This window comes from Pholcus phalangioides, unplaced genomic scaffold, assembly GCF_987345545.1.
Source record: "Pholcus phalangioides strain wild (caught in Gottingen) unplaced genomic scaffold, Ppha-v1.0 ptg000039l_1, whole genome shotgun sequence".
Lineage (NCBI taxonomy): Eukaryota > Metazoa > Arthropoda > Arachnida > Araneae > Pholcidae > Pholcus > Pholcus phalangioides.
In genome coordinates, this window is record NW_028301625.1 from 4,360,262 (window position 1) to 4,376,075 (window position 15,814).

The 15,814-nt window shown below is 32.5% G+C and overlaps 1 protein-coding gene across 4 annotated transcripts in view; it reads left to right on the forward strand.

The window, feature by feature from the left end:
- Window positions 1–9,823, forward strand: part of Vha100-1 (V-type ATPase subunit a family protein Vha100-1) — a 167,005-nt gene extending 157,182 nt beyond the window's left edge. For all 4 annotated transcript variants that reach the window (XM_089253437.1, XM_089253436.1, XM_089253438.1 and 1 more), the window contains one exon: window positions 8,506–9,823. In XM_089253437.1, the coding sequence (XP_089109563.1) occupies window positions 8,506–8,602 (97 nt within the window). In that variant the 3' untranslated portion in view covers window positions 8,603–9,823. The remainder of the gene's footprint in view (window positions 1–8,505) is intronic.
- Window positions 9,824–15,814: the final 5,991 nt, after the last annotated feature.

A 15,814-nucleotide genomic window follows, 5' to 3' on the forward strand; every position in this document is an offset into this window, starting at 1 on the left:
CGATCGGGTCCAACATGGTAAACTCTTGAAGCATTTACATGAGATTGGGGGAACTTACTGAATTGCATAGAATTGTGTTTGAGAGATAGGCCATAACGGATTATGGTGAACAAGGAATTTTCTGGTTTGGCAGGTGTCAAAAGTGGAGTCCTCAAGGAAGTGTCCTTGGCCCCATTCTTTTTCACTTTTGAAGTGAAACGTAGGAGTTTCTCCAGGCCAACGTAAACAGGATTGCATCATGGCCTAATGAATTGAGCATGACATTTTGTGTTGATAAGTGCATGGTCGCTCATTTTGGTTTGAACAACCTACGGTTTTCCTACGAGTTGAATGGTGTCACTATCCCCCGAATGAAACTAGGGTCACTGATTTTGGAATTCTCATCGACGAGCGGCTTAGGTTTTCTGAACATTGTTCAGCAGTGGTAAAAAAATTGAATAGAATGCTTGGTCACATTTCCAAAAAGGTCTTTTCGTGTTCTCCTAAAGTCATTCTTCCATTTTTCCGAGGCTTAGTTTGTCCCATAGTGGAGTGTGCCTCAAGGTTTTGGACACCATACATACAGAGGGACAGACTTGGTTGAGAGAGTGAAGGGAAGAGCTACGCATGCTCTTGTTGGCATGCAAGGTTTGAGCTATCTGTTGAGCCCATAGGGGACAGTGAATTTTTTTAATAAAAGTAAATAAATCTGCACGAAAGCCATGGATTAATGCATGTCTTGAAATTAGAAAAAATGAACGTGAAAATAAAGGATTTGAGTTTGCATCTAAAACTTATACGTTTTTTCACAATGGGAAAAAAAACTCAAACTAAAATTCTCGAAGAGAAAGGAATTTCTCAAGCTCAAATGTCAAGCAGTAAGGTAAATTTTGATGAACTTTGATGAAAGAAGACCCGTATGATGGAAGTATTAAAATTTTCAATGAGATGGATAGGATGGACCATGAGTTATGAATGCATTGTCAATCAAGTGCTTTGACAATGGGACACTAGTATTATTTAGTAAGGGACAGTTCCAGGTTTCGGTGTCAGAGTTTTTCTCTAATAGCCAATAAATTCTAACACAATGGATACGTTTAAAATGAGTTAAAATAGTTATAACATGGTGGGATAAGTTGAAATGCTATTCATACTAGTTAAGACAACCATAATTTTTTTATAGGTAGCATATTATATATTATTTTTTTTGGTGATATATGCTTTTATATCGACTATTTTGGTTTCTCTCCAGCACAACCTTAACACTTTATCCGAATGGTGCTCTTCTTGGCAACTACCCCTGAACATCCCCAAACAGTCTTCAGGAAACTTATTCATAAAAGATCTCCCCTCAAATTTCCTTATTCAATTAATAATTCTTTAATCACAGAAGTTTCCCATTACAAATACCTGGGTGTGATCATTTTTACCGACTTTCATTGGAACCTCCACACGGATTATATAATTCAAAAATGGCTTTTCAAAAAGTTTTTTCCTCCTTCGTAACTTCAAATATTCCACCTGCCACCTCCAACATCTTATGCTTCTAAACTTACATCCTTCCTGTTCTCTCCTATGCCTGCGAAATTTGGGATCCCTATACACAAAGCAATATAGATAAGCTGGAATCTATCCAAAATAAGTCTACCCGCTTTATTTTAAACTACTGGTCTTCCTCTGTTTCCATCACACAGCTCAAACGCCAACTTAATATCTTCCCAATTACCTCCCGTAGATGTATCGTTCGCCTATCATTACTTTTCAAAATTATTCACGGCTGTTTTAACATTGACACTAATCACATTCTAATCAAATCTTCACATTTTTCCAGTAGACTAAATCACTCCCTAAAATTGAAACTTTTTTTTTTCATTCACAGATTTCTTTAAATTTAGTCCCCCCCCCCCCTTTACAATTATTGATTTGGAAAAACATTCCATCAAATTCTGTACTTAAATCTCTGATTTTGTATGTAGCATCAATCACCTATGTCAAATCCCATCACCGCACCCTCTTGTATAGGCTTCAGCCAAACAATATTGTATCAATAAATAAATAATATTTGACATACTTATTTTTATGGGCAAATTTTTTCAGCCATTTTGGTGGGCAATTTGCCTATTGTGACCCTTGTATTTGTGAATTCTGAACCACTTAGTAGAATGACAAAGTAGTCATTTGGATCAAAGTAGGGAAAATTTTATTATAATTTCTTTCTTTTCTAAAATTTCTTACAAACTTTTTTTCAGTTTCTATGGGGCACATTTTTACAATAAACTTTTTCTCGTGCATCATTTTTTAATATTTTATTTACAATGGCTTGGAGTATATGATGAAAATTGATTTTGTGTTTAGTTACTACAAAAATGGCTTTGATTTGGATTCTTTGAGCTTTTGTAATTTGCTGCTTCATTTTCATTTCATAGTTGATTGATAAGATTTAAAGTATTGATCATCAACAAATTTGCATATGTTGAATGAAAATTAAGCATGAATAAACACTAAGTCCATTGTAGAATATATACGTTAACGCAGCTTTATTTTTATGCCAATAGTTTCAATTCTATTTGGTCAACAAGGTCTACGACACATATTGTAGGATTATAAAATTTCATAATTTTTGGAAGTAATTGTTGTTAGTGATTTTCTCTGAAATTAATTACCTTATTTAGCTTGTCTGTGCCAGGTACTTGAGGCATAGATTTTCTCTAGGCCAATGAGAGTGATTTGCAAATCCCCACCACCATCAATGAGAAGAGCTCTTCTGTTGCACTGTAGAAAGGTATAGGAAATTTCAGAGACATGATCGCAATGGAATAATAAATATTTTTTCATCACTGAGAGGAATCCATAATCGATGTGAACAAGTTGTGCATGCTGTACATGACAAAAATAGTATACCAATTCTTCGATATTCTCATCAGTTGAAGATCGAATCTACAATTTTTGAATAAAAGAAGGTTGTAGCTACGAAGTCATTTTGACTGCAGCTGTTGTTTTAGGTAGAACTTTATTTTACCACTTGATTAGTGGTTTGTACAGTGCTACTTAAAGGGTTAAAGTCTCTTCAGAATACCATTTCTTTTAATGAAGTAGGCTTTCTTATGCAATTTTCAGCAGGCGCAAACTAAGAGTATAGAAGGGAAGTGTTCCGTTGAGAAACCAACTTTACAAAATATCTACTTATTAATGCTATAGTAAGAGGCTTGTAAAGGGGCATGATCTCTCATCAATACCTCTTGAAGGGTTAAGAAAACTAAAAAAAAATTTTCATCTTCTAGGATTTCAAAAAGCCTGAAGAAAATGAGAATATTCATAAAATTTCAGTTACTCACAAATTATCCCTACTTCAACTTAATTTTTTCGATGTAACTGCATGTCAAAGTTCCTTTGTGGCCAAACTTACCACTTCCATCATTCTAGTGTTAAATGACAAGGCTTTGATTCACCAAATAATTTTATTTATTTATTCACTCGCAACAGGCTTCAACCAAACTGCAGTGATGAAAAAGAAATAACAAACATGTTAACTCATAGAACATGTGAATATAAAACACCAAAAAAAAATTAAATGTATACATACACACATGTACATACAAATATATGCATCAGATATGCCACTGTACTCTAATTTATCTGGGTCCTGATATCCAGGTTATTCGAAAAATCTGGGTCCCTTTTGCGTGAAAGTCGGTCCCTCTAAAAAAAAAATTGATCTTGAAAAAAATTATGCCCCCCATAATTCACTGGTATCTCTATGAATTTTCTTCCATCATGCCCCAGGTCTTTGATCACCTGCTTATATTTCTTTGTTGAGACTGAGCAGTGGGTCATGTTCTGGGTAGGAGAAGGTATCTGTGAATCAAGTATAATTTCTAAAAACATGTTCTATCCAAAGGTTCATTTACTTTTATTGTCTACTAGTATGAAAAGCTTGGAGAGAAGCTCATTAGCACTGAGAATTTAACGTATGGAATTCTGCACGTGTAATAAATCTAAAACAAATGTGCAGTTGATCCTGCTTATAACGTTTCTCCCATTTAGAACATTTTTCCACTTAGTACAACTTATTTTCATGGTCCTAACAATAAATAATTCTCATTAAGATTTCCTATTTACAATGTTTTTTATGACGTTTTTTTGAAAAACATTATAAGCAGGATCCATTTTAATTAACAGTTGGAGGCACGCATTTATACATTTACTAATAAATCAATCTATAAATTCCCTTCTGATTGATTTTACATTTCATTAAAAAAAATATTAGCTCTTTCAATATCTTCTGATCAACCTAGACCCCCCTGTCCCTTCCAGTTGCGGTCCTGCATCTATCCTCCAAACTGGTAATGCGTGCATTTGAAGTTTAATGAATACATATTTGTATTGTAGGTCTGTGTAATCGCTGTGGCAACCAGAAGTTTTTTTCAAAGGAATAAATAGCCTACTCAAAATTTGAAAACTTTAGCCATTGCGCTGTCAAAAGCCTGTAATACGAAAAACAAAAAACAAGCTGAAGAAAAGATGTTTGATAGCAAAAGAGACAGTGCAGTTGTTTTATTTTGAAAAGGGGTGAGGGTTAACGAAAATATTCTTGTTAATTTCCCTGCTCCAATTTAAAAATATCTGCTCTGAATCCTATATTTTGCTGCTCCAAAACTGCTCTGTATCCTGAATTTGATGCTCCAAAACTGCTCAGAATCCTTAATTTTGCTGCTTCAAAGCTGCTCCGAAATGGACTTTGTCACTTCCCACCCCTGTGTTTCTGGGTAAAGGAGTAAATGTGTTTTTTTGCAGGGGTGTATGTTGTGTGTAAAAAAAGAAAAATATATATTTTTACAAATTTTTCTCTCAAAAACTGGTTTATTTTCTCCCTCACCCAAGGGCAGTATTATTTTGGTGCTCCCCCCCCCCCCCCCCCGCCTGTAAAATAGTAGACTCGCCCACTTTTCCCAGTCCAGCCATAGGTGGAGATAGACTTGAAGGTCTTAGGGGTGTGGCACGATGACAATTAATATACATTATATATATGTATACATCAGTAGGCCATTGACGCTGGGGAGAGGGTGGATTGCCCCTCTCTCAACGTATAATAATTAAAACAATTTAGTTAATTTAATAATTTAAATACTTTATTCAATTTTTTAATTTAAATGATTTATTTATAATTCAGTAATTTAAGTAATTTTTTAATTTAATAATTTAAATATTTAAGTAATTTTTTAATTTAATAATTTAAATATTTAAGTAATTTTTTAATTTAATAATTTAAATATTTAAGTAATTTTTTAATTTAATAATTTAAAATATTGTTATAAATTTAATTTTAGTAAATCATTATAGTAAATTTCTTAAAATTTGTTGGAACGTATTATACAAACCTAGGTATGTAAATCAAATTTGTACTAGTTAAAAAAGTTTAAGTACATTTTGTATACTGTCATTCATAGCATAACATGAATGAAAAGTCCACTAGAATGTAGATGGGACAAATTCTCTCATCAAATTTTGTGTTATTTTATTTTTTTCCCCTTTTGAAGTTTTTCCTGCTTAAATTGATTTTAAAATGGGTTGTGGAAAGCAACATGGGGGAAGGCATTGCTACTGTTACTCAGAAAGGATGTAATGTAGTTATTCTCTCACACATAGTTGTTGATAAATTTGATAAGTTATTCAAAACTTTTCTGGTTAGCAGAATGCGTTTGAGTTTGATTTAATTATTTCACACTATTATGTAAAAAAAAAAGCAATTTCAATGAGTTCTATTGAAATGCAAAGTTAAAACTAAATTCAATTTCAATTCATTCAATTTGGTAATAATCAAAATTCATTGTCCATTTGGTCTCTTTTTAAAAATATTTTGATCACTATTTGGTCACTATTTTCACTAGTTTTGAGGCCATGATCTGTGCTGACCCCAGAGTTTTACAATTTGAACGGGCATTCTAATTCTTTACGATTAAAAAAAAAAAGCTCATTTGCAATATTGTAGGAACAAAGCGAGTTTACGCCATATAGAAGCTGTTTTCGAATGCTGGCAGATAGGTATGAAAGTATTGTAATTTCCAGTATTTAACTGGAAGGGAGAAAATCCGCAGGGGAATAAAACTCCAAAATTTAACAACTACACAGCCCCCATTCAGGGAAGCAACTAGATATCCCTCATCTTATTCTTCAACAACCCGTGTGTATATCAATACAATACAGTGTACAACCACTTTTTTAAGGTTGCGCGATCATAATACATGGTAAGAAGAAAAAAAGTTGGAGGTTTTCTCTGTACTTTTTTCTTCTTAGAACTAGGAAAGAACACGTCCCGGAGAAGGCGTGAACAAAATTTTTGTGTCAATGGCATCTCTGATGCATAGTAAAAATCTACATTACTGTACATTAAAAAAGTGGGAAGATCTCTTAATATATTTGTGCAATATGAAGGAACATAGAATAAGCAATGGTTTCTAAGGTTAATGTGGGAACAGTGAAAAGTAATTTTTCATAGGGTGTATGGTGAATCAAAATGATTCTTGAGTATTTTGATTTTTTTAAAAACCTGTGCAAAACTTTTTGATGTCGAGTATCTAATGTATCACATTGAAATGTTGATTTATAAGGATTTCAATTGACAAGCGAACAATATAAATATGAAAATTTTTTAAATAGGCAAAGTGTAAAAATGGGTTTTGGGTATGTTCTATTGTTGATACATTGAATGTACAAACCTTATTGCAATATTCCAAAGCTGGTCTGACAAAAAAGTTATGAAGGAGGAGGTTAGTTTCAGTATCAGGGAAGAAATTACTATTACAAATAATATAAAGCCAGCATTTCTAGATGCTTTCGCAGTAATATTTTCAATATGTTTATTCAGGTTGAAGTAACTATTGAATGTGATCCCCAAATTATTCATGTATTCCACAGGTTCTATAGGCTGATTGTCAATATTATAGCTATATTTTAAAAAAAGTACATGCTTTTAGACATGATTTTACATTTGGTAATGTTCAAATTCTACGAATTATATTTACACCATAAACTGAACTTGTCTATTGAAAGTTGTAGTTTCTCGGCATCTTCTCTACTATTTATTAATTGGGAAACATTAAACAATTAAGAACACTTAAAATTGGTGAAAGCAGGCAAATCATTAATGCATAAAATAAGAAGCAAAGATCCTAAAACCTATAGCCCTCAGGAATGCCAGAAATACAGGTGCAATAGGAAGTTGTAATTCCATCTATGATAACCTGTTGAGATCAATGAGTAAAATATGATCAAAACCATTGTGAAGAAAGACACCAGTAAATTCCCCCCCCCCGACCCCCAAGCTTCTGAAGAAGAATACTATGATTTATAGTATCAAAGGCCTTAGAAAAGTAAGTGTAAATAACATCAAGTTGCTAATTGTTAAAAGTTTTGGCAGGTGATGATTTAAGATATCTCTGCCAGATTTTGGTTGCAGTGGATCTTCTGTGAATAAAACTGTTTTGATTGTTAGATATCCAAGATTTGACATGGCCATATGATCTTGCATATATGATGAGCTCAAAACCATTGATTTTAGACAATTGTGGACGTTGGCATTGTCACTACTTTTAAAAATAGGGGGGACTGTGCATATTTTTCTGGTGTAGGAAAAACAACAGATTAGATAAATTAAAAATTATAGAAAGTGGAGCACACAAATACGGACCACATCTCTTCACAATGTTGGTTGGTGTACAGTCATTGCCTTTACCTTTATGGCCTTTTAATTTTTTCATATCCAATAATACATCATTGTTTGTGATGAAACCCAAATAAAAGTTACCTGCAAAATCACAATCATATATACAACCAACAAACACACCATCTGAATCATTGTAAGCAGAATGAAAAAATGTTTGAAAAATTCAACAATGACATATCTGAAGATTGTTTATCATTGTATGGCATTATATCCGAGGAAAATGTTTTATCAGCATGATTAGTGTAAGATTTTGCAATTAAAGCTACCAAATGTACGGTTTTTTAATTTGTAAAGCATTTTATCAAAATATAAAAAAATTGAAAATTATCTGGAAATTTATCTCAAATTTAGGGTTATTTTTTCCACAAAGAATGAATTTTTTATTGTCAGCTGTTTCTTTTTTTAAAGGCTGTTTATGTAGTGTAGTGTTGTGAATGCTTTGGTATGTTAAGGTGATATAACTACCATTGCCTTTTAAGAGAGAAAGATTTGTGATTCAATGTTTTGATATCGTATTATGAAATAAGAAATGAAAGTTTTGCCATAGCTTTAACCTTCCTTGTCATGAAATAAGCTTTATTTTAGATACTTTATTTATTATCTAAATATATATATAAATGATATTTTCATGGCCATTATTGCAGCTAAGTTTATAGAAGTGTCATATTCAAAAGAATATAGCAGCAATAAACTTCTATTATGCAAAAAATAATTCATAAGCAATTTTTTGGATTGTTTCTTTTGCAACAGTGTGTGTATTCAGTGTTTATTCTGAAGTGAGTTATTTTTAATCATCATTCAAGGGTTGAATTCCAGAGCAAGTTTTATGGAGGTTCTGGGTACATGTTCATGCCGTTCTCATTTGAAACCATCTTGGAAGTAGCCAGTGCAGAAGAATGAATTGTATGATAAAACATTGTTTATAGGTTTCATTAGAGACTATGGTGTTTAGATTATATGTATCTCCCCGTATATGTTTCAATGTATAAGCAAATATATATATATATATAGTGAATGTTTGTGCTGTTTTGAGAATCAGTCATTGTTGAATGCAAATCATTGTTTGTTATATGCAAATCATTGTTTGTTATTAATGAAATTACTTTTTTTGAATTGGAATGAAGTTTTGTCATAAATGTATTTTGACTTTTATATTTATAGATTAACCAATTTATAGCGGATTTTCTTTTTTTCAGTGTTGAGTAATTTTATTTACAACTGTTCTTTATGAATTTTTTTTGTATTAAAAATTTTGTTATTGTATACTTTACTGTCCATTTATTTTAAAATTATTAAATTTATTAAAAATTTTTATTTGATTGGCTTGATCGTTTTTTGTAGCTTTTTCTGTTCAAATGTTGATAATTTATAGCACTAAATGAATTAAGCTTTTATTTAAAAAATTACACTGAAAGATTAGGGGAACCACCCCAGATCAAAAGCTTCTATTGGTGAAAATAGTTGTGTACCTTTTCATGGCTGTGGAAAATAAAAACTAATGTAAGGACAAGATTTTATTAATTAAATCTAAAATTATGTAGCTACTACATGAATTGGATGAAATGTTTCATGAACTCACAGTTGAAGAACACTGGTTTAGTCAATGACGATGTACTTTTTTTCTTTTGGTGTGCTGGTGAAAAATAATTGTAGTAAGAAAATAAAAAGGTACAAAATTATTGAGAGTTAAAATGTGACTGAGCTTTGACTCCTGAAGTTCCATTTAATTTAATCATACCAGAGAAAAAGAATTGTCTGAGAAATATAGGTGATTCTTCTACAAGCATTAGAAGATGTTCCTAGCTAATTTAAATATTTTTTCCCTATCGAATGTAATGTTCAGGTCATGCTAAACATGCAAATTTTAAAAGATTAGCCAGTCACATTTCAGAGATTCTCAGTTATATGAATAACAATTTATGCTTGTGAATGATTTGTGTATAGGAAATTCCTTTGAACCCAAAATAACACGTGAATAAAAGAGAGCTTAAGCAAAGCAACTTAGATTATGGCATTGTGAAAATGACTACACCCAATCAGATGTAACAAACAATAGCATGTAAAAAAATAATGGAGAAATTCAAAAATTTAAATTTTTATATGCACCCCCCCCCCCCCCCCCCGTCTTTATCCGAAAACTGTCAATTTATAAATCTGTATTATACAGAAGAAAAAAATCCTGTAAAATTTTGATGGAATTATGGTGAAGTTATAGATAATTGAAAATGTTGATTTTTGCCACTTTATATAACCATCTCGATATTTCTTTTAAAAATTAGTAATTTCAGCACTTAGAGATTAAAATTCATATTTTTCCATCTCTGTAAATTTTTAACCAAATGTTATGGGGAGGGGGCAAATTCCTTTTGGTATAATATAAAAAAAAAGGGACATAGTTTACCAATTGACCTTCCTGGGATTTGGGAACATATGCATATTTCTATTTTTTATACATTGCTGTTGTATCTAATTGGGCGTAGTCACTTTATTGTTGTCTAAGTTATTTCAGGTGAAACAGACTATTTGTCATGCACTCCTGTATGTATTATATAATATATAGAGGGTGTCTTCTGTCATTGTGTGTGTGTGTTGGAAAAATAATTCCTCAACCATTAGTCTTAAAGGAAACTTCCAATTACAAAAAATGTTTCATTTGACATCGTCATAGAAGCTGTTGAAATAAAATATATATGTATCTTAAAAAGTTATATATATGAAACTTAATTTTTCATATGGTGCTCTGATGCTATGTCACATTTAGTAAGTTATTCTTTGGGCACAACAGGCGTTCAAAAATTACCCTTTACCAGTTCTAAGAATGAAAATAACAGTGTAACAATAAAAAAAAAATCTAAATTTTTATACCGTTTCCCCCTGTGCTCTAACTTCCAATTAAGAAGTTGTTGCCCTGTCTCTCCTGATGGCAGCAAAAAAATTCCATGTTTCCAAGTGCAGTATTCCCAAAGATATTCCAATTTAAAAAATCAGGGAATTTGGGGAAGAACACAGTTAAATGCGGAAAAACAGTTTTATTTACATTTAACGCTGTTCTTTCCCAAATTTTCCTTCATTTTTGAATTGGAACATTTCAGTAAATATTGCACTTAGAAACATGGAATTTTTTGTTGGCATCAGGAAAGACAGGGCAACAACTTTCTAATTAAAAGTTAGAACACATGGCGACCATATAAAAATTTGATTTCTTATTTTTCTACACACTTTGTTTTCACTCGTAAAACTGGTACAAGGTAATCTTTAAATGTCTGTTGAACATTTTTTAAATTGAAATCATGCCTACAATGGGCGGTTGATGAGATAAAAGCTGTGCAATAATGCACTTACAGGATACCCTGTATAAAACACTGCCCACATATAAAAAGTATTATGGTTGTCGTAACTAAGTATGGATAGCTTCTCTACTATGTGTGCCTATTGTACTTTATTTTAAAAGTATCAATTGTGTTCGCTTACCTCTGGGGGTTGTGAATACTATTAGAGAAAACAAACTACCTGCGACACCATAACTGGGAATTGCCCCTTATTAAACGATACTGGTGTCTATTGGTGTATGTAAAGGGGGGTTTTTGGGGTTCTAACACCCCCCTCCCCAGAGAAAATTCTGCGTACGCCTATGCTGGTGACTAACGCTTAGAAATTCTAAGTTTTTCATTCTTACCACGTTATCAGCCAATCAGAATCAGGCTACTGTGACGTTGTAAAGTGTACCTCCTGCTGTTACGTTTGGCAACTTATCACCAACACCAGCATCTATTAACGATTTCGCTATTATTTTGTCATTACGTCTCATTCGCTCATATGATAATATTACAATGATATAATTTAACAATACTATAATATAACGATCATAATAATAATAATTATATTGGCATGCAATAAATACAGTGGCTTGCCGAAACACAAGTTCTATGTTTGGTTTCCTAATGAATCTATTATCATTATGAACCAATAACAAAGGAATGGGTCGGCACTCTATGAATCAATAAATGATAGCAGGACCCAGCTTTGCGAGCCGTTATTACTGTCAACTTGATGCAACTGAACCACATTTGGATTAAATCAGAAAAAAATGAAAACATTTTTTAGTGATTCAATAAACGATAACTTATTGTACGGGGGTGGCCCCCATTCTCCCCTGTATCGCCAAGTTCGCTGTTTGGGAACAACCCCCCACCTATTCCCGTGCATCTGACAATTTGTGGTGAATTATAATATTTATCCTGTGAAACGGTTAAAAGAAATGTAATAAAAAATTAAATTTTACAAACAAAGATTTTAGGAAAAAAAATTCGGGTTCGAAAGGACTCGAACTCATAACCTTCGTTTTAAGTGTCCTGTGAACTTCCCACTGTACTAATGGTGGTTGCCGAGCTGAAGTTGAATTTAGAATATCAATTATTAAATGTTGCCAGGAAATATGGTGACACCAAATGGATCAAAAGTTGCACTAGCCTCGCGGTCTGCTGTGACGTTTCTATGACGCCACAGTTGCTTGACTCTGATTGGCTGGTAATGTGGAGATCTCAGAATTTCTAAGTGCTACAATGCTGGTGTCTCCTTGTCGAAGCAGTTGATTGATGGTGTATTAATAACTTATGGGGTTAGAGATACGTTTTTCTTTTAAAAAAATTTTTAATCAGAAATTTCGCATTCCCAAAAAACATTGCAAATCAAAACGTCTCATTAATTCACAAAAAAAAGATAAAACATATTTCAAATCAGAATGCTTTTGTTCTTTAAAAAAAATCAATTTTCAAACCAAAAATTTTGCATTTGTTCATGCAAAAAACAAGAAACTTGCAATTTCAAATTGCAAGTTTCACACTTTTATACACAAAAATAAATAAAACATATTCCATAAACAAAAAAATATTTCAAATCAAAATCTCACATTTGTTCACACAAAAAATAACAATTTTGAAATTAAAAATTTTACATTTGTTAGAAAAAAAAATACTTGAAATCAGAAATTTTGCATTTCTTCACACTAAAAAAATTTTGCAGTTGTCATGAGAGGCAGTGCCATCTTAACTCACGGCCCAGGGGCCTCAGAAAAACAAGTAGTTGAATTTTTCGAGAATTTTAAAGGTAGGGTCTCAGAAAAATCACTTGGCCTGGGGCCCAAAATGCTCTAAGAGCATCATCAGTTTCAGATGGACAGAATAATCTACCTATATACCGGTACACTTCATTTGTTGCATTAGATGTCATGTGTTGAGTCAATTTATTCAAACTCTTCTTTTATAGTCTTTTTTCCAAAATTCCACAAAGTGGAACATATTTACATCTGAGATTGTCTTCAGAAGGAAGGTTACTCCTGAACCAGGCACATATTTTGCAAAATAATCATGTATAGCAGAGTGATCAAGTTTATGCAAAGTAATATTATAGGTTTCAAACCCATTCTTACCATATCTTCTATACAAAATCATTTCGTTCCTTCTTGGCGCGCTTTTGAGCTTCAAAACCACCAATGAGATTGTAGTCTGCCGTTTAGTTCCAGATGGACCTAGCTGTTAATTTTTCTTCTTTAGATGCATGGCAGAGATTGTATGTTTTTGCAAAGTATCTCTCTTCAGCCCATCTACATAAACGTTACAAAACCTGCACATAATAACGTTTGTATCACTTAAATACAGTCCCTTGTGGTCAAACTCTTTCACTTTGCCCATTAAGTTTTTGGGATGGCCCATGTTGGTACGTCTATCATTGCCAGCGAATGCTGAATATATCACTATAAGTACTAGCAAAATTTACCATTGATGGCAAAAATAAACACTCTTTTTTTAAGCAGTTCAGTAGCATTTTTTACATAGGAAAAGGAAAGTCAATTTTTTCTAATACGGCAATAGGGAAAATTCACAAATGATTATGGGAAAGGGGCATGAAACCACAAAAGTTCACCAAACAAGAGTTTTTCACATTTTTCCTTCCCTACAAGAGGGGAAAAAATGCCAAGCAGGTCTATTGAAACCCCAATCTTGTTCCAGTAAATGAGCTAGTAAGAGGGGAAAGAAGTGATTTCCTGTGAAGAAGTGAAGCCTGTGATTTTTCTTTTAAGCACGCTAATAAGTGGTGGGCAAAATTACAACTTTTCAGCTAAAAAAAATTTTAAATTATTGAGATTTCACCAAATAGTAGTAAAAAAAATAAAATTCTGGCATTAGTCAAAATTGGCAAATTTTACATTTATCGCATTTATTTCTTAAATTCTCTTTGTATGAATTCTCTAGTTTATATAGTCAAAACTTTTGCTTATATTGTGGGATATTGCTCATTTATTATCAAAATTTAAGGAAAAGTCTTGCAAAATCTTCATAAACCAAATTGCTTGCGATTCAAAGTTTTATTGTATAAGATTTTATTTGACTTAAGGCTTAGTTGGAATGATGTGTTTTGTAGTAATTGCCTAAAACCCAAAAATTCAACATTATATAACTGTCAATCTTGGTCATTAAGAGGTGGTTTTTTTTGCTTCACATGTCAGTGCAGAGGGAATTTTTTTTAATTATTATTTACAGGGATTATATAAAAAATTAAATTTTGTAACTTTTCGAGATTTTTTTTTACTTAAAAGCTTCTAAGATGAAGTCTGGAAACATTTTTTATAATTAGAAGTTTCCCTTTACTAAAGGTTAAATCATAATTAGCCATCAGACGTTGATGAGAGTGGATACCCTATACATATTGTGAAAATCCTATATAATATTACTCTCTAGTCCCAGCGCACTTTTGCTAGTGTTATTATATTCCATCTATAACCAGACACTTCTCTGGTCCCTTGAGTATCATGATATAGATGTTTCACTGTATATCAGACAGAAGAAATATATATCAGAGATTCTGCTTATAACATTTCATGACAAAACATTGAAAGCAAAGAAAATGCTTTAAATGGGAAATCTTGAGTAGGCCTAACATTTCACACGTACCAGAGTTTCTTTGTGTAGTTTTTCATTTCATTTATACAAAATTATAGATTTAGACAGATGTATTTAGTAAAAAGCAATGAAATTATTTATATTTCATTCACATGTTTCGTACATGAAAAAATTAATTTTATAAAAAAACGTGAGCTTACATTTTTTATTGATACCACATATTTGCATCTTTTGACTTGGGTTTCCTGATCAAAATGCTTTTGGTAATTTCATCTCTCCGAACATGGCATGCTAATTTGAAATTATGGTTGGAGAGCAATTTTTTTTTCTTTTTGCTGCTACAAATTTTGAAATTAAAGGATTTTTAGAGAGGAGACAGCTTTTTTTCAGCCCAATACATTAAGGAACTAGATATTTTATGGATATTATGCTGAGGTTAACCCAGTAAGAAAAGCCATTTGGTCTCTTCCGGGAATCAAACCCAGGTCCTCTTGCAAACCAGGCAAGTATATGTCTATATGCACCACTGAAGACAAGACCCTGTCTTTATTTCATGCACCATGGCATGAGGCACTCTTTACTTCAGCTAATGGCTCCCAGGTGGGATGCTAGAGAGAAGAAGACAACTTTTTCTTAGCTCGATATATTAAGGAACTGTACCTTTTCCCGATATTCATTGAGGTGAACTCGGAAAGAAAAGCCATTTGGTCTTTGCTGGGAACCAAACCTGGCAGTCACTTGTTTGCAAGAAGACCTGGTTTCGATTCCCAGTGAAGACCAAATGACTTTTCTTTCAGAGTTCACTTCAGCATGATATCCAGAAAGGTCTAGTTTCATGATATGGTCTGTCTGAGAAGTTTAAGCACAAAAGGAGTATGACAAATACGAAGAGAAATCAAAAGCAAATGAATTTGATATTTTTGCTAATTAGGTGCTTTAATATCAAGTCTATAATTCACATGAAAAAAATCACAAGTAATAATTCAATCGTGACTTTTGATATAAAATGAAAAATTGGACATTTGAATCTGTCTCTAAAGTTTAAGCACAAAATACAAAACAATCCTGATACAATAGATGCAATTCCAAAGGGGGGGGGGGTAATAAAGGGTAAAGTAAAGGGTTACATTGTAAGTGTTAAACTTTTACTTTAACCCTTACAGCGGCTATCCCGAGATAGAACTTCGAACTTGATCTACTTTATCTCAGTCAT